This window comes from Mobula hypostoma, chromosome 3, assembly GCF_963921235.1.
Source record: "Mobula hypostoma chromosome 3, sMobHyp1.1, whole genome shotgun sequence".
Taxonomy (NCBI): Eukaryota; Metazoa; Chordata; class Chondrichthyes; order Myliobatiformes; family Myliobatidae; genus Mobula; species Mobula hypostoma.
Genome location: NC_086099.1, coordinates 61461066 through 61479382, shown reverse-complemented (window position 1 = coordinate 61479382; position 18317 = coordinate 61461066). Strand labels below are relative to the sequence as shown.

Here is an 18317-nt window from a genome sequence, read left to right as displayed (position 1 = left end):
AATCAAATTACAAGTCACACAGGAAGCCTTTCATCAATTTCATTTTGTTATTTTTCCTAGTAAAACATGATTTAGTACAAAATATAGTCATTATTTTTTTCAATTATATTAATGTGGATCATACCAATAACTAGCTTTATAATTTGACTTTAAATTGTTATTTATTTATTAGCGATATAGCCTGAAGTAGGCCCTTCCAGCTCCTCAAGCTATGCTACCCCAGCAACCCAGCAACCCAACAACCCAACAACCCTGATTAGCCCTAACCTAATCACAGGACAATTCACAATAACCAATTAACCTTCCCGGGAGGAAATGGGATCACCTAAGGAAAACACATGCACTCCACAGAGAGGACATACAGAGACCGGTGCTGGACTTGAATTCCCAATCTCCGGAACATCCTGAGCTGTAACGGTTTTGCATTAACCACTACACTACTGTGGTGCTCATTGTAAAATTGTAAATCATAGCTCTAAAAGATTACATCAGCTTTATTGAAATTGTGTAGAAAGAACACAAAAAAATTGGCTTTCCAAGACTTATGAAAAAACCACTGAGAGGATCACCAGGGTCTCCCTCCCTTCTATTTGTGACATTTACTGGGACTTTGGAAATGAAGGCCCTGAAGATTTGCAGAGGATCCCTGCCACCCATCCCACAATCCCTTTGACCCACTGCCATCATGAAGGAGGTACAGGAGCATCAGGACTAGGACTGGGTAACAGCTTCTTCCCTCAGGCTGTGAGACTAATGAACACCCTGCCACCACCAAAGTCTTGTCACTAAGACAGCAAGCTGTTTACTGTTTACTGTACCTGTGTTGCGCAATGCATGCATTTTGAATTATATTTTGGTGTATGTGCTGTTTGTGATATATGTTTTGAGGGGTGTACCATGGTCCACTGTTTCATTTCAGAATCAGAATCAGGTTTATTATCACTGGCATGTGACATGAAATTTGTTAACTTAGCAGCAGCAGTTCAATGCAATACATAACCTAGAGAGAGTGAGAGAAAAAATAATAATAATAAATAAGTAAATCAATTACGTATATTGAATAGATTTTTTAAAAATGTGCAGAAGTATAAATACAGTATATTAAAAAAAGTGAGGTAGTGTCCAAAGCTTCAAAGTCCATTCAGGAATCGGATGGCAGAGGGGAAGAAGCTGTTCCTGAATCGCTCTGTGTGTGTCTTCAGGCTTCTGTACCTCCTACCTGATGGTAACAGTGAGAAAAGGGCTTGCCCTGGGTGCTGGACGTTCTTAACAATGGACGCTACCTTTCGGAGACACCGCTCCCTGAAGATGTCTTGGGTACTTTGTAGGCTAGTGCCCAAGATGGAGCTGACTGGATTTACAACCCTCTACAGCTTCTTTTGGTCCTGTGCAATAGCCCCTCCATACCAGACAGTGATGCAGCCTGTCAGAATGCTCTCCATGGTACAACTATAGAAGTTTTTGAGTGTATTTGTTGATATACCAAATCTCTTCAAACTCCTTGCTTGTGTGTGTAATGTATATATATATATATATACACACACACACACACACACACACACACAGTGAGATGACAATAAACTTGAACTTAAGAATAGTCTTACGATTGTAATTATTACCATGGTGAACTACAACATCATAAAGTGATAAAGCTCTGCCAACAAAATATGAAAAAGCATCATGCTAATACTTCTGTAAAGATTTAAGTCTGTTCTGCTTTCTACCATGACCCTTAGTAATATCATTCCGCAAAGTAGTACAAGTTTACAATCCATTCTGCTTTATATTTATTCACATGTGGACATGTCTGCCAAGTCCAACATTTATTGTTGGATTGGTCCTCTATTTATCCAGAGAAAAATTGAAGTCAGTCGACCACATTAGTGAGTCTACTGTCACATGTAGGTCAGACTAGGGAAGGATAGTGGATTGGTGAACCAGAGAGATTTTTAACCACATTGCACTGGTTTCGTAATCATCGTGTTAATAATAAACATTTTTTTTAAATTTTAAACTCCAGTTTCATTTAATTATTTGAATTAATCCTTAGGAATTAAAACTAAACAATACAGAATGAAATTTAAATCGTATGTGGGCCATTCAGTGTTGTATGGCACAGACCCTCCAATGAAAGATACTGGTGAACCCACTGACAGTTTATAACAATCCCAAGATTATAATGTTTTCCACTAGTGAAAATTTACTGTATTAAACTTCATGACTCGTTATATAAAAACTTAAGCTAAGTAACTTCGGCTTGGTATGTTGTAGCCATCAATTATTCCAGTTCATTCCTTAGATAAGATAGCATGGTAAGTAACTCTGAATCCTCAATCTACCAAGACCTTAATACAACTCTGCAAAGGAGTACAAATTTACAACCCTTTCTGAACATGTAACTGGACACTGCAGGTTCAATATATAGTTGTGCTAGAAAGTTTGTGAACCCTGTAGAATTTTCTCTATTTCTGCATAAATATGACCTAAAATGTGATCAGATCTTCATGCAAGTCCTAAAACTAGATAGAGAACCCAATTAAATAAATAATACAAAAAAAAAACATACTTGTTCATATATTCACTGAGAAAAATGATCTAATATGACATGTATTTGTTGGAAAAAGTATGTGATTCTTTGCTTTCAGTAACTGTTGTGATCCCCTTGTACAGCAATAAATTCAACCAAATGTTTCAGTAGCTGTTGATCAGTCCTTGCTGTCACCGGGTTCGGATATGGCCCAAGTGCGGAGTGAGAGACACGGAGGCAGGTCGATATTTCACAGACTTTTAATGCGAACAATGTTAAAGGGAAAAAGAAAGCAATAAACGCTAGGCCAAACAGGGCTGTTGACTAAAACACTCAAATGGAAAATGAAACCTACACTGCGGCTGAAAAGAACAACTAATAATAAAACGAATAACACTAGTCTACAGAGTTAGTTAACTCGAAAGTCCAATTTCTCAGGAAAGGCCGACAGCACACAAGCAGCGAAGCAATGCTGCGCTCTGTCCAAGTCTCGACAAGCACTACGACGACAAGTATGGCGTTAACTACTATCACCATTAAATAATAATTAGCTGACACGCGCATAATCACAAGCACAATTGCCGTATCAACTGTGCTGCCAAATCCGTGGTTGTGACAGTCCAGGTCGAAGCTGCAAAGCAGCCCCAAACCATGATGCTCTCTCCACCACGCTTCACAACCGGGATGAGGTTTTGGTGTTGGTGTGCAGTGCCCTTTTTCCTTCAAACATAGCAATCTGCATTTCTGCCAAAATTTTCAACTTTTGTCTCATCTGTGCACAGAAAATGGTACCAGAATAGAACATCCAAGTGGTCTTTTGCAAACTAGAGACATGCAGTAATGTATTTTTTTGGAGCACAGTGGTGTCCTTCCAGGAACACCATTTGTGTTCGGAGTTTATTTTATAGTAGACACATGAACAGAGACTTTAGCAAGTTCTAGAGATTTCTGCAGGTCCTTTATTATTACCCTTGGGTTCTTTTTCACCTCCTTCAGCAGTGCACGTTGTACTCTTGGTGTGATCTTTGCAGTAGAGTAGCAACAGTACTGAGTTTCTTCCATTTGTAGACAATTTCTCTTACTGACTGATGAACACTCTGGTCTTTAGAAATGCTTTTGTAGTCTTTTCCGGCTTCATGCATCTCTACAATTCTTCTAAGGACTTCTGAAACTTGTTTTGATTGAGGCATGGTGGACATAAACAGATCTTTTTTGAGAAGAGCAGGCTTTGTCAGTAACCTGACTGTGTGTCTTTTTTATAGGGCAGGACACCTCGACAACCCACACCTCCAATCACATCTCATTGATTGGAACACCTGACTCCAGATAGCTTGTGAAGAAGGCATTACACCAGAGGTTCACATACTTCTTCCAACAAATACATGTAATATTAGATCAATTTTTCACAATAAATAAATGAACAAGTACAATGTTTTTTGTGTTATTTATTTAATTGGGTTCTCTATTTAGTTTTAGGATTTATGGTGAAGATCTGATCATGTTTTACGTCATATTTATGCAGAAATAGAGAAAATTATACAGGTTCACAAACTTTCTAGCACCACAAAATAAACAGCTCATCATAAATCTAAGAATGAAAAATTCTGATTTCATCCTACTCAGACCATGTGGAGATTGCTCAATATGAACAGATCTGGGAAATGTCATTCAGTTCGTGCAAAAGAATAAAATTAAAGAATGTCTAGATAATGTGTATGACAAAATCCAAACAATCCTCATGTCACATCCATTTGCACAGAATACTACTTCAAAAGCAATGCGGCACAATGGAACTTCAAATTTCTCAAACGAGCTGCAAGCTGGCTACATATTTTAAGACAGAAGCTAAACACTACAGCTGGCAAATTCTTCACCGATTCGGCCTGATTTGTTTATTATTTCAGGCATTGTTCTGTTACGAATCTTGACTTCAAAGTTCCAAGTTCAAAGTAAATTTATTATCAAAGTACACACATCACAAACAGTGAGTGGGCGAGTGACGGTAGGATGAGTTTGGGAGATGAGCCAGGATAGTGTGTGGTTGAACTGATGCAGATGGAGTGAGCCATTTGGAGAGGAGAGGTTGGGGCAGCGGAGATCCAATGCCCATACAACTGGTCTGGGTGTGAGGAGAAGTCCGAGCAGAGGAGACTCGATGCCCGTACAACTGGCCCCAGTGCGAGACTGGATTGCTCTGGCTCCAAGCTGATTTGAAGAGCTTGAGAGCAGCTTTGGTCTGGGCGATGAAATCTGGACCCAGAGTGAGTCGTTGGGTGGTATGGGCTGGGCCCCAAGCCCTTCGCAGTTGCCGGGCCCTAGTGCAAGGTACGAACCACAGTTTAGAAAATTTAACACCAGTCCAGATCGGAGGCTACAGCCGATTTCTCTCGCTCTCTATGATGTGCACTCCTCTCCCCAGGGCACTGGAGCCTTTTGTTGTTCCATTGTTTGGCAATTTAAATGTCGGCCCAGAAAGTCTGAAGAGAGTATATACAAAGAAGCACAATAGCATCAATGGAAAACTAGAGACAGTAAAGATGGACAAACAACCAGTGTGTAAAAGCAACAAACTGTGCAAATACAAAAAGAAAAAAAAACAAAATAACAAAAAAGTAAATAAGAACATGAGTTGAAGAGTCCTTGAAAAGGAGTCCATTGGTTGTGCAATCAGTGTTGTGGTGGGTGAAGTTGAGTGAAGCTATCCCCTCTGGTTCAAGAGCCTGATAGCTCAAGGGTAAAAACTGTTCCTGAAACTGGTGGTGTGGGTCCTGAGTTCCCGTTCCCTCTTCCTGATGGCAGCAGCAAGAAGCGAGCATAGTTTGGATGGTGAGAGTCCTTGTGAAAGGATGCAGCTTTCCTGTGCTTGTAGGTGTGCTCAGTGGTGGGGAGGGCTTTACCTGTGATGGATTGAGCTGTATCCACGACTTTTTGTAGATATTTCCATTCAAGGGCATTGGTGTTTCAATTACTGCTTTATATTAGGCCGTGATGCAACCAGTCTGTGTATTCTCCACCATACATCTATAAAAGTTTGTCAAAGTTTTAGGTGACATGCGGAATCTCTGAAAACTTCTAAGAACGTAGAGGAGCTGCCATGCCTTCTTTGTCATGGCACTTCCCTGCCGGACAGATCGGCCTGAAGAAAAGTTTTGGCCCAAAACGTCAACTGGATAACTTATCCTTGAGGTGCACTATTACTGATTGTCAGCAAGTAGGAGATGTTATTTCCAATCTGCACTTACTGTGGTCTCTGTTGAGGAAGTCAAGGATCTAACTGCAAAGGCTCAGGTTTTGGATCTTGTTGATTAGTACTGAGGGTATGCTTGTGATGAATGCTGAGCTGTAATCAATAAACAGCACCCGACGGAGGAATTTCTATTATCCATTCATGATGTTAGGTTTCACTTTGTAAGAGGTAATGGCCTGCAGACCCTACCAAAGCTCATGTGCATCCGATTCTGTCTCTAAAGCCAATCAGAATGGATTTTTGGTTTTAAAGTCACCTTCAGTAGGTCATACCTGGACTTCTTGTATAGTTGTGGATCACCAGTCTTGAATGCCTCATCAGACTACAAACCTCTTGGTTCACACAGGTCTTTGGGCTTTGATATGGACTCAAAGGCGCACACTCATTCACAGAGGTCTTGATGAAGTCAGTTAATGCTTAAATGCCGTTAGCAACTTCACTTTCACCACTGTCTCCAGCAGTAATAGACAATAGACAACAGACAACAGATGCAGGAGTAGGCCACTTGGCCCTTCGAGCCAGCACCGCCATTCACTGTGATCATGGCTGATCATCCACAATCAGTATCCAGTTCCTGCCTTATCCCCATAACCTTTGATTCCGCTATCTTTAAGAGCTCTATCCATCTCTTTCTTGAAAGCATCCAGAGACTTGGCCTCTACAGTCTTCTGGGGCAGAACATTCCATACATCCACCACTCTCTGGGTGAAAAAGTTTTTTCTCAACTCCGTTCTAAATGGCCTACCCCTTATTCTTAAGCTGTGGCCTCTGGTTCTGGACTCACCCATCAGCGGGAACATGCTTCCTGCCTCCAGCGTGTCCAATCCCTTAATAATCTTATGTGTTTCAATAAGATCCCCTCTCAGCCTTCTAAATTCCAGAGTATACAAGCCCAGTCGCTCCAATCTTTCGACATATGACAGTCCCGCCATCCCGGGAATTAACCTTGTGAACCTACGCTGCACTCCCTCAATAGCAAGAATGTCCTTCCTCAAATTTGGAGACCAAAACTGCACACAGTACTCCAGGTGTGGTCTCACCAGGGCCCTGTACAGCTGCAGAAGGACCTCTTTGCTCTTATACTCAATTCCCCTTGTTATGAAGGCCAGCATGCCATTAGCTTTCTTCACTGCCTGCTGTACTTGCATGCTTGTACTCACCACAGAGTGAAAAAGGTCCCTCTCAAATCACCTCTAAATGTCTTACCCTAAATCTGTGTCATTTAATCTTATTCACCTCTGACACAGGGAAAAGATTCCTGCAGTCTTCCCTATCTACACACGTAATGATTTTATATACCACAATTAGGTCCACCCTTAGCCTCCGCCACTCCACAGAAAACATTTCCAGTCTCACTTCATAAAGAAATGCTCCATTCCAGGTAAATATTTTGGATCTCCTCTGCATCTTTTCCAGCGCTATCATATTCTTCATATAATGCAGTAACCAGAATTGCAGAATGTTTCAGAAAGGTCTGACCAATATTTTTTTTTTATAAACTTCCCTCCTTGTCCTCATATTCATTTCTTTGTCTAATGAAGGCAAGCAAACCATATGCCTTTTTAACCACATTATCTATCTGGGCTGCTACTTTCAAGGATCATTGAACTTGCGCACTGAAGTTCTTCTGTTCCTCAATACTTCCAAAGACCTTAATGTTCAAGATATATTATTCATGCCACTTTGTAATCCTCGCCTCATTAGTTGTTCCAAAATACATCATCTCACACTTATCTTGATTAAATGCCATCTGCTATTCTCAATCCATTTTACCAACACATTGATATCACTTTGTAGCCTAAGCCTATATTTCACACTGTCAATAACTCTGCCAATCTTCATAAAATCATTTCAACGCTTGTTCTATTTTGAGCAGCACCAGGTATCATGTATGCCAGTTCATTATCTAAAGGGAAGCACTATATTTCCACTATTCAGACTTCTTGAGAATTCAGGGATATTTTTATCTTCTTTCATCATTCGTTAACATAGCTGATATGTTAACTCCCTCACTTTCATGGAGAATCAACAGAATTCCCAAGAGACCTACAGAATCCAATGATTAAAGCAAATTTATGCTATTTGCCTACAATTATCTGCTTTGCTTTGATTGTTGATGCTACCTCAAATGGTGCCATGGCAAATGACATCAGTGTTTTTTCTCCCCTAAAAATTTTTCTTCTCTGTCTCACTTGGGATTTGTAGAGATAGTAGAGACAAGTGTTTCTATTGAGGCAAAGCAAATAGTTTTCAGATGAGTTTAATCAATTCCCTACTGGGAGAAAGGATTCCAAAATAAAACAACTGAAGTAACCCTCCAAATAACAGTGAAGAAACATTACATTTTCCAGGGACTAGCCAATGCAAAGTTTTGAAGCCTTGATATTTTTATTTTAAACTTACCTCCAAAACAAACTGCTCCATAATAAGACTTGTAACTCTGTCCTTCTCTACTTGTTTCATTAGCCTGTTAGCTTCCTGCATATTTTTTTGGGCCAAATGTCTACAATAGAGATGGTCAAGGAAAAACAGCAGCATTTTTTACCAGGCTAACAACATTGTACAGTGTAACCTTGCATACATTTTATTAATTCAATCTGAAATCCACAGACGGTAAAATTAGTTACAGTTGTGTTTATCTTGCTGTGAGGCTGTAAAGCTGACAGATCATGTAGTAATAAGAATGTATCATTAACCTGACAAAATTCTGCCATTTGGAACTCCATGCATCTCTCTCTATTTTGAACAAAAGTATTTTTGTGAAGAAGGATGAACACTATCTGTTTGTGTATTCAAGGGGTTTAGCAGCTAAAGATTAACTGCTGGGTGATTTCTTCTCTTCAGCATGTAAACTTCAGTGTTTGGTGTTTTGCATATTTATTACAAAAAGAATGTGCCGAATACTGAGGAAATTTTTCCTAATTTCCTATTGTTCCCAGCTTATTCAACATTCCCTTGGAATAGAGTGTGATGAAGATAACAAACAGCAGACAAGCTAAGTAAACCACCACTTTACCCCCATTATCGCTTTAATCATGTATCCGACATTTTCTCTGCCAATTCTGCATCCTCAGTCACTGCATATCTAGTAGTTGTGCATTCAGCTGTCTGAATTCCTGGTCATGGAATTCCTTCCCTAAAGTTTTCTGCCATTCTGGAAACCCAAGAATCTTCAACAACAGACAAGGTGCTAGTGAACTCAGCAGGTCAGGCAGCACCTTTAGTGGGAAATAGACAATTCATCTTGCCCCAAAGTTTTTTTTATGTTCTTTTTAGTAGTGTTTTTCAACATCCTCTCCCTTTAAACCTTAGTTTGTATATACAGTGGATGTATTGTCTTTGTTGTATACTTCATTTTGTAAACATTTCTACTGTCTGCTTTTGTCCTGTTTCTCCAAAATGCCTACTGCAATAAAGGTTCATTTTCACTTAGAACGCACGAAGAAGCAAAGGTGAGAGACGGGCTGGTTGCTCCCCAGGGTTTGTCCGACTCTGTGCTGGACTAAGATTGTCTGAATCGGCGTCTATGGTTGCAGAGATGCCTGGTGTTGTGAACCTCAGTTTTGAATGCTGTTTTTTTGCTTTATTGTCTGCATGATTGTCTTCTTTTCTCTCTCTGCACACTGGGTGTTTGATGGTCTTCTGTTGTTTCTCTGGGTTCTATTGGAGTTCTTTGTTTCATGGCTGTCTGTAAGGAGACGAATCTCAAGGTTGTATAAAGTATACATATTTTGATAATAAATGTACTTTGAACTTTGCAATCAAAGCTTACAGTGAGTCATCTCAAAGGGTGAGAAAGATTAAGAAACAAGGGTCAGTACACAAGGTTAAAAACTGTGGTCTATTCCATATAAGCAGAGACGTGGCATTGCTACTTTCTCAGAGATGGCACCATCACCACAGAGATATTATAGATTATCCAGGATTTAGAAATACAGGGCCAAACAGGCTCTTCTGGCATGATGAACTGCACCGACTAAAATCCACCTATTTAAGACTAGCCTAGTCTCAAGACAATTTACAATGACCAATTAATCTACTTGTCTTACAAGGAGCGAAACGAAAGACTGTGTGGTGCGCCACTCCTCACACAGACAGTAGGTGGCCGTTGACTCACAAAGAGTTCATCCGCCCTTTGACAGGTTTTGTTTTTAGTCCTGCTGGGTGCCTACACACCCTCCTCCCTGGTTAACCGGAGTGCACCAGGGGGTGTGCTGGTTGTCACCGACAACCCGACCCGAGACAGGTAGTACTGAGCCACGTGGTACCAGTAGCAAGGCAAGGCCCTGACCTGACCTGACCCAATGCCGGCCCCCTAGGCCTGAGTCGACATAGTAGTAGTAATTAACCTACTGACCGGTACGCCTTTGTACTTTGGGAGTAAATGATGCGCCTGGGGGAAACACACACGGTCGCAAGGAGAACATACAATCTGCTTACAGATGATCTTGGAATTGAAGTCCAAATTCTAGAATGACCTGAGCTGTAATAGCATCATGTTTACTTTACATTATACTAACTAAAGAGGTTGGGCAGTGAAATAGTCGTTCCCACAAACCATTTTTCTACCAGCTTCCAGCATCAAAAGAGCTCAATTTCAGCTGATAAAATCCATTCTGTACGTCCACAATTTCCTTTCATGATTTCCTCATTAATGCAGTAAATCTTTTATAACCATTATGTGATACGCCATTACGTACACTTTGGAAGGACAAACTCCAAGGCAGAGTACAAAGTAAATGGCAGGATACTTGGTAGTGTGGAGGAGCAGAGGGATCTGGGGGTACATGTCCACAGATCCCTGAAAGTTGCCTCACAGGTAGATAGGGTAGTTAAGAAAGCTTATGGGGTGTTAGCTTTCATAAGTCGAGGGATAGAGTTTAAGAGTCGTGATGTAATGATGCAGCTCTATAAAACTCTGGTTAGGCCACACTTGGAGTACTGTGTCCAGTTCTGGTCGCCTCACTATAGGAAGGATGTGGAAGCAATGGAAAGGGTACAGAGGAGATTTACCAGGATGCTGCCTGGTTTAGAGAGTATGCATTATGATCAGAGATTAGGGGAGCTAGGGCTTTACTCTTTGGAGAGAAGGAGCATGAGAGGAGACATGATAGAGGTGTACAAGATAATAAGAGGAATAGATAGAGTGGATAGCCAGTGCCTCTTCTCCAGGGCACCACTGCTCAATACAAGAGGACATGGCTTTAAGGTAAGGGGTGGGAAGTTCAAGGGGGATATTAGAGGAAGGTTTTTTACTCAGAGAGTGGTTAGTGCGTGGAATGCACTGCCTGAGTCAGTGGTGGAGGCAGATACACTTGTGAAGTTTAAGAGACTACCAGACAGGCATATGGAGGAATTTAAGGTGGGGGGTTATATGGGAGGCAGGGTTTGAGGGTCGGCACAACATTGTGGGCCGAAGGGCCTGTAATGTGCTGTACTATTCTATGTTCTACGTTCTATACTGAGGGTTCACACTAAAATGTAGCAAAGCATTAAGCATGGAACCTTTTATACAGGAATTTTACAAATAAGACATATTTTCCAATACTTACCTGTCACATGTAAAGTAAGTCTGCAAAGTTAGCCATAATATTATTTAACTTTATCATGAAAAGGCAAAACACAATGTGAAAGGCATGAAATTAGTGAAGTCTGAACACTAGATTAAGTAAAATATAATTCCCATTAGAAATAATGCCTGAAATCTGATCGTAGTTTCACATTTAATAGAACTGGTTTGGTACATTGGAACACTAAGTAATCAGCATTCTTATATGAACTAGTGTACTTTAAGTATACGAAAGGATACTCTACAGAGAAGCAATCTGCTCGGTCTGGAACTTTCTGGATGTAATCATCCATCAAATTTTCCACCATGTCATTGAGTATCGAGCGAACCTAATGAAAACAATTAGTCATAATAACAAACAGCCATTTTACTGAGCTGTATCAGTTATAGGTCACACTATTGTCTGTCGCAATTATACTCAACATGAGGGCTTTCAATGCAGACCATTGTGCAAAATGCAAATCACACTAAATACAAGCGGATACAACTGGATGAAAATACATTATGATTAATAATAATTTAATAATGCTGGAGATTCTGTCCAACATATATAAATGGAATTGAAGGGGAAAAAGAAAGGGCACATATGACTTAAAATGGTATTCTGGGTGCACTGATGTATAGGAATTTTTAAAGGAGGAAAATTAGACTGCCAGTCTTCATACAAGATTGAACTAACAAGTGAACAGGCAGTCTGTTCTAATGATGTTTATGAAGGTATAAGTATCAACTCAGTCACTGAAAGGAAACCTTTGGTCAAAATTTCAATGACATAATTTACATCCATCAAAAAAAGGATGTACGAATAGAAAGATAGACAGAATGACAGGCAGACGGAAATAGAGATACAATTTAACATATTACCTGAATGACAACATTTTGAATGATATACAGTAATATTTTCCCAATATATTATCATAATACGTTGTGAGCTCCAGTTGCTACAGGATTCCCTTTATCTTCTAACACCAGAGAGTGCAATCATGGAAATCATTATTTAATTTAAATGGTGTAATGAAACTATAATCATCAAATATACTCTCTAAAGTTTTAATTTTTCCACTTGTGACCGATAATTCAGGGACTGTTACAAAATGATGTCAAAACTGAACTTGCCTGTTAGACAAATTATTCTCTCATGAGTCTCAAAAGGACCAAGACAGTAAAAATATTTCCATTCCCTCATATTACATTTCTTTTTCTTCATGTTATGAAACTCAGATGTTTTACTTCTATTACCCAGTGATAAAATACAAATTAATTTCAGAAATACTTTTCTGTATTCCAAAGTCACAAGAGAAAAATGCAGAAAAGTATCTAATAGAAACTTAAAGTATAGAGTTATTCAATAAGAAGATTACAGAGTGTAACAATCACTTTCAGCAGCTCTATAAGGTGAGTTGAACTGTGCAGCATGGTGGAATGAGGGCTTTTATTTTGTCAGCACTGATCATAATAAACAAAAGGTGCAATGTAATTTCTAACAGTTGTCAACTCCATTTATCTGATAAATCTGCCATTTGGTACCAAGTTATGCATTTATATATCAAATTATCTAAATCTTTAAAAATATACCTTTGATCCAAATTTAAGTTAATAGCCCAAAAAAAACCTGATATATTATATTTGTAATAAAACAAAAATGTACCTTTTTTTGTACTGCAGTTTACAATTCTGCTTTCTAGTTAATCAAGTCACAAGTATTACAAGATTAAATACGAAGTTGGAATTTGTATTTAGCTTGATCTCCCTCTCGGCCAGCTGTAATGATTCCTTATGAATTTGGTTTAGTCAAGATCTAAGCACCTATGTGTAACTTTTAATAATTTGCAGCTGATTTTAGGTATTTTCAGTGTTGATTTAGAAAATGGGAAAAATGTAACTTTTTTAAGTGTCTTCTTGCAGAGAGTGGAATTCTATACCCCAGAGGAGTGTAGAATCTACAAACGTTTGTAGATTTTGTGGGGAAGTAAATAACATTTTGGAAGGGTTTAAGTTAATTATGGATAAGGATAGGTCTGGTCCTCAAGTTAAGGTTTTAAATTGGAGAAGGGCCAATTTGGAGGAAATGAGAAAGGATCTAGCAAGAGTAGATTGGGATAAGTTGTTTTCTGGCAAGGATGTTTTCAGTATGTGGAAGGCGTTCAAAGGCAAAATTTTGAGAGTGTAAGGGTTGCATGTTCCTGCCAGGATTAAAGGCAAAGCTAACAGGCAAAGGGAACCTTGGTTTTCAAGGGATATTGGCGATCTTGGTTAAGAAAAAGAGAGAGGTGTAGAGCAGGAATAGGCAACAAGGGACAAATGAGGTACTTGCAGAGTTTAGAAAATGTAAGAAAATACTAAAGAAGGAAATCAGGAAGGCAAAAAGAAGACATGAGGTTGCTTTGGCAGATAATGTGAAGGTAAACCCAAAGGGTTTCTGCAAGTATATTAAGAGTAAAAGGATAGTAAGGGACAAAATTGGTCCCCTAGAAGATCAAAGTGGTCGTCTATGTGTGGAGCCTCACAAGATGGGGGAGATCTTAAACAATTCTTTGCATCAGTATTTACTCAGGAAACTGGCGTAGCGTATATGGAAGGAAGGGAAACAAGCAGCAGTGTCATGGAACATATAGAGATTAAAGAGGAGGAGGTGCTTGCTGCCTTACAGCGAATAAAGGTAGATAAATCCCCCGGGTCTGACATGATATTTCCTCAGACCTTGAGAGAGACTAGTGTAGAAATTGCAGGGGCCCTAGCAGAAATATTTAAAATGTCCTTAGCCACGGGTGCGGTGCCGGAGGATTGGAGGGCAGCTCATGTTATTCCGTTGTTTAAAAAAGGCTCCAAAAGTAAACCAGGTAATTACAGGCCCGTGAGCCTGACATCAGTAGTAGGTAAATTATTGGAAGGTGTTATGAGAGATCGGATATACAAGTATTTGGACAGCCAAGGGCTGATTAAGGATAGTCAGCATGGCTTTGTGCGTGGTAGGTCGAGTTTAACGAATCTTGTAGAGTTTTTTGAGCAGGTTACCAAGAAAGTAGATGAAGGAAAGGCTGTGGATGCTGTCTACATGGACTTTAGTAAGGCATTTGACAAGGTCCCACATGGGAGGTTAGATCAGAAGGTCCAGATGCTAGGTATCCATGGAGAGGTTGTAAACTGGATTCAAAATTGACTGTGTGGGAGAAGATAGAGAGTGATAGTGGATGATTGCTTCTCAGACTGGAGGCCTGTGACTAGTGATGTGCCTCAAGGATCTGTGCTGGGACCATTGTTGTTTGTTGTCTACATCAATGATCTAGATAATAATGTGGTAAATTGGATCAGCAAGTTTGCTGATGATACTAAGATTGGAGGCATTGTGGACAACAAGGAAGGCTTTCAAAGCTTGCAGAGGGATCTGGACCAACAGGAAAAATGGGCCAGAAAATGGCAGATGGAATTTAATGCAGACAAGTGTGAGGTGTTGCATTTTGGAAGGACAAATCAAGATAGAACATACACAGTAAATGGTAGGGCACTGAAGAGTGCAGAGGAACAAAGAGATCTGAGAGTTCAGATACATAATTCCTTGAAAGTGGCGTCATAGGTAGACAGGGTTGTAAAGAAGGCTTTTGGCATCCTGGCATTCATAAATCAAAGTATTGAGTATAGGAGTTGGGATGTTATGGGGAGGTTGTATAAGACATTGGGTGAGGCCAAATTGGAGTACTGTATACAGTTCGGGTCAACTAACTATAGGAAGGATATCAGTAAGATTGAAAGAGTGCAAAGAATTATTAGGATGTTGCCGGGTCTTCAGGAGTTGAGTGACAGGGAAAGATTGAACAGGTTAGGACTTTATTCCTTGAAGCGTAGAAGAATGAGGGGAAATTTGATAGAGGTTTAGAAAATTATGAGGGGTATAGACAGAGTAAACGTGAATAGGCTCTTTCCACTTAGATTAGGGGAGATAAACGTGAGAGGACATGGCTTTAGGGTGAAAGGGGAAAGACTTGGGGGGAACATTAGGGGGAACTTCTTCACTCAGAAGGTGATGGGAGTGTGGAACAAGCTGCCATCTGACATGGTAAATGCAGGCTCACCCTTAAGTTTTAAGAACAAATTGGACAGATACATGGATGGGAGAGGTCTGGAGGGTTATGGACTGGGTGCAGGTCAATGGGACTAGCGGATTAATGTTTCAGAACAGATTAGAAGGGCCGAATGGCCTGTTTTCTGTGTTGTAGTATTCTATGGTTCGATGGTTCTAAGGGATTGAGGGTTAAGGAGAACTGGGTACAGAAGAGATAATGGGACCTGGGGCAGATCAGCCATGGTCATTTTGAATGGTGGCATAGGCTTAAGGATCCAAATGGCTTACTCCTTCTTCAATTTTTTTTCAATTTCTTACTTAACATTATAATGTAGTGCAAAGTAGAACAATCTTTTCTCCATCTCTTCCGTATTGTCTTTGATCTGGATGTGTTCAAATTGATGATTGTGTATCAAAAAGAACACACTAAAATAATTATTGCTTCCCTCAGGCTGAACTAAAAAACCTCTCAGAACTAACCATGGTGATGTTTCTCATCTGATATGGTTCTGCTCCTTCCTCTTCAGTATATGAAATTAATTTTTTCTCACAGTGTTTAGTATTTCTCAATCTGTAATAAATACAACTGAAACATTTGACAAATGCATGCATGCAAGTTAGAAGATTTCTACTATATTTTCTTTCAAATACAAAATAGACTGAAAATTAAGCACAAATATAATTTATATTTCAAGGCAAACATCTATTTTATGTGCACAAAGACTTCTACTTTAATAACATAACCCATAGTTTACCTTGTTTATTCTTATTGTCCACTAAAATCTTTATATATGCTTTTGTCAGTTCTGAACCTAATTGCTCTGACGTATTTCCAGTTCTTCTCCCAACCACTGTCCTCCACAGACTTCAGCTGTCCCAAATCAAGAACAGGCATCTATGTACTCAAAGGATCAAATTTAAAATTTGTATTCATGCATTGCACTCTCTTTATGGTCATACCCCTTCTTGTCTTCACATGTCCCTTTACCTCATAATCTATGTCTTATAACATGCAAATAACATCGAGGTAAGTACTTGTATATCACCAAGACTTAGAAGGATACAGGTCTATGTGGGGAGATGGTATGTGTAGATAAAGCTGCAGCTCTATGTGGGGAGATGGAATGTGAAGATAAAGCTGCAGCTCTATGTGGGGAGATGGTATGTGCAGATAAAGCTACAGGTCTATGTGGGGAGATGGTATGTGTAGATAAAGCTGCAGGTCTACGTGGGGAGATGGTACGTGTAGATAAAGCTACAGGTCTACGTGGGGAGATGGTATGTGCAGATAAAGCTGCAGGTCTAAGTGGGGAGATGGTATGTGTAGATAAAGCTGCAGGTCTATGTGGGGAGATGGTATGTGCAGATAAAGCTACAGGTCTATGTGGGGAGATGGAATGTGTAGATAAAGCTACAGGTCTACGTGGGGAGATGGTATGTGTAGATAAAGCTGCAGGTCGACGTGGGGAGATGGTACGTGTAGATAAAGCTGCAGGTCGACGTGGGGAGATGGTACGTGTAGATAAAGCTACAGGTCTATGTGGGGAGATGGAATGTGTAGATAAAGCTACAGGTCTACATGGGGAGATGGTATTTGTAGATAAAGCTACAGGTCTACGTGGGGAGATGGTATGTGTAGATAAAGCTACAGGTCTACGTGGGGAGATGGTATGTGCAGATAAAGCTGCAGGTCTATGTGGGGAGATGGTACGTGTAGATAAAGCTGCAGGTCTACGTGGGGAGATGGTACGTGTAGATAAAGCTACAGGTCTATGTGGGGAGATGGTATGTGCAGATAAAGCTGCAGGTCTACGTGGGGAGATGGTATTTGTAGATAAAGCTACAGGTCTAAGTGGGGAGATGGTATTTGTAGATAAAGCTACAGGTCTACGTGGGGAGATGGTATTTGTAGATAAAGCTACAGGTCTAAGTGGGGAGATGGTATGTGCAGATAAAGCTGCAGGTCTACGTGGGGAGATGGTATGTGTAGATAAAGCTACAGGTCTACGTGGGGAGATGGTACGTGTAGATAAAGCTACAGATCTACGTGGGGAGATGGTACGTGTAGATAAAGCTGCAGGTCGACGTGGGGAGATGGAATGTGTTGATAAAGCTACAGGTCTATGTGGGGAGATGGTATGTGCAGATAAAGCTGCAGGTCTACGTGGGGAGATGGTATGTGTAGATAAAGCTACAGGTCTACGTGGGGAGATGGTATTTGTAGATAAAGCTACAGGTCTACGTGGGGAGATGGAATGTGTAGATAAAGCTACAGGTCTACGTGGGGAGATGGTACGTGTAGATAAAGCTACAGATCTACGTGGGGAGATGGTACGTGTAGATAAAGCTACAGGTCTACGTGGGGAGATGGTACGTGTAGATAAAGCTAAAGGTCTATGTGGGGAGATGGTATGTGTAGATAAAGCTACAGGTCTATGTGGGGAGATGGTATGTGTAGATAAAGCTACAGGTCTATGTGGGGAGATGGTATGTGTAGATAAAGCTACAGGTCTATGTGGGGAGATGGTATGCGTAGATAAATACAAAAGTGGCATGGACTTGATGGGCTGAAGGTCCTATTTCTGTGCTACATGCTTGAATGATTTGATCACTCTATAACTTTATGGTTCCAGACAGGAATTATACAAATTTATCTCCATAGGATTACTTCAACTGCTTCAGTCCATTCATTTATTTCAGTCATGCAACTTAGAAGTCAATATGCAGAGGCTGTTTATGCACAAGGGAAGCCAGCGATGCAAAGGGGTACGTGAAGACAAAAGGAAGTACAACAGGAAAGTCAAAGACCTACTTCTGCTAGGGGTCAATGAGAATGCGATGCACTTCAAACTAACAGCAGATGTTGCAGAAGGCAGCAATGTCTTGGTATGCAGTTCAGTACATCACATTCCAG

At 40.2% G+C, this 18317-nt stretch overlaps 1 protein-coding gene across 1 annotated transcript in view; it reads right to left on the bottom strand.

Annotated features, from left to right (window-relative positions):
* Window positions 1-18317, bottom strand: part of LOC134343699 (uncharacterized) — a 62203-nt gene that overhangs the window by 37993 nt on the left and 5893 nt on the right. Inside the window, exons 5-7 of the mRNA XM_063042454.1 lie at window positions 15884-15974; window positions 11584-11672; window positions 8178-8277 (exon numbers count right to left, since the gene is read on the bottom strand). Of these exons, the coding sequence (XP_062898524.1) occupies window positions 8178-8277; window positions 11584-11672; window positions 15884-15974 (280 nt within the window). The remainder of the gene's footprint in view (window positions 1-8177; window positions 8278-11583; window positions 11673-15883; window positions 15975-18317) is intronic.